This window comes from Cyprinodon variegatus, unplaced genomic scaffold, assembly GCF_000732505.1.
Source record: "Cyprinodon variegatus isolate N-32 unplaced genomic scaffold, C_variegatus-1.0 Scaffold1979, whole genome shotgun sequence".
Lineage (NCBI taxonomy): Eukaryota > Metazoa > Chordata > Actinopteri > Cyprinodontiformes > Cyprinodontidae > Cyprinodon > Cyprinodon variegatus.
The window spans coordinates 1-1,395 of record NW_015152432.1 but is presented as its reverse complement, the minus strand read 5'-3'; the positions used below and the strand labels follow the sequence as shown (position 1 = coordinate 1,395).

The 1,395-nt window shown below is 45.7% G+C and overlaps 1 protein-coding gene across 1 annotated transcript in view; it reads right to left on the bottom strand.

Moving 5' to 3' along the window:
• The window catches only part of LOC107104966 (protein-L-isoaspartate O-methyltransferase domain-containing protein 2-like), a 14,171-nt gene extending 12,972 nt beyond the window's left edge, over positions 1–1,199 (bottom strand). The window contains exons 1-2 of the mRNA XM_015405079.1: positions 1,014–1,199; positions 793–943 (exon numbers count right to left, since the gene is read on the bottom strand). Coding sequence (XP_015260565.1) covers positions 793–943; positions 1,014–1,169 — 307 coding nt within the window. The 5' untranslated portion in view covers positions 1,170–1,199. The remainder of the gene's footprint in view (positions 1–792; positions 944–1,013) is intronic.
• Positions 1,200–1,395: the final 196 nt, after the last annotated feature.

The following is a 1,395-nucleotide window of genomic DNA, read 5'->3' as shown; positions in this document are numbered from 1 at the left end:
ATAACGATATTACAGCTTTCATTGATTTATTTCAAACTTGAAACTTTGTTTAGCCTGTAAGGTGTAAAAAAATAAATAAATTAAAATTAACCGATTAATCAAATCGAATCGTGGTGTATTCTTGAGTATCGAAAATAATCGAATCGCTGGGTCAGGAAATCGATACTGAATCGAATCGCCATGATGGATGTGATTTACACCCATAGTTGCAACCAAACTTGCAGCAGTAGTGGAGTTTGGAGATGTAATCCACTTCTTCAATCTATATTTATTCTCCTCTAATTTATCCAGAAGTTCTGCAATCTCCCCTTTTCTCTCCCTCCCAGCTTGGTGGTGGGCTGCATATTTAGCAGCCGTCCCTGGAAATGCCTTTCCTAATGACTCTTCTTATTATTTGACAAACTGTCATTGCAAAGCAAACATGCAGGCAGTCCTTCCTCATTGGCAATGAAAGTAAACGATTTGCTCCATTCCTCTTTCATTCCTCTGTTCTCATCAGCTATCTGTTTTCCCTTTGGGATCCACGGCCTGAGACACACCCACCGCTTTGTTTACAGCAGCCACCTGCCTGGCACCGCGCCGCGCTGAAACCTGTTGTGACCACTGGTCTCTATGGCTGTGACGCTAATTTATGTTGAAAGAAATGTTTACATTTATAGTTTAAATTTATATAATATACAAATTTTTACAGCATTGAAAAACGTAATTAATGTTTGTTTGACCTCCTGCACACCATATTAAAATAATAAAGATGTTTGCAATAGATAAAGCAGACTGGAAGAGTTTACGCACCCAGAATGAGCCCGACCATCGTGCTCAGGTAGCCGGTCCCGCTCCCCAGGTTGAGGAAGGAGAGGCCAGGATGGAGCTCCAAGGCCTCCATCACCTCGGAATAGATGCAGGGAGCAGACAGGTGGATGTTCCCGTGTCGCCAAGCGAGGTCCTGTCCGCAACGAAAACATGAGTCAAACAACGGGGCGTCTTTGGATGGAAAGCGGGTGATCTACGCTCACCTTGTAGGCGTTGTCCCGGTATTCATCCAGGTAGTAGTCGGCCCGGTCGATGGCTCTGAAGGCTCGCTCCACCAGGTCGGTGCGGATGTAGTACGCCTCCTTCAGGTTGTCGATCAGGTCGTCGTTGTCCTCGCCGGCACTAACAGCTCCGCCCATCCTGACTGGAGGACAATCGCCATCATCAACCCCACAGGACTTCATCAAGAAGGAAAACATTGGCTGTGACTCCAGCACTGCTGAGCAGAGACGCTGCTTTCTGAGGCAGGAAGTTCTGTTTAACTTTGGGGAACTTTTGGTCATTCAGAGTAGAAAGGAGTGGATTTTATAGCCTCGTGAGACCATCCTGATCTTGCAAGCTTTCAAGGTTTCACTCGCTAATCAG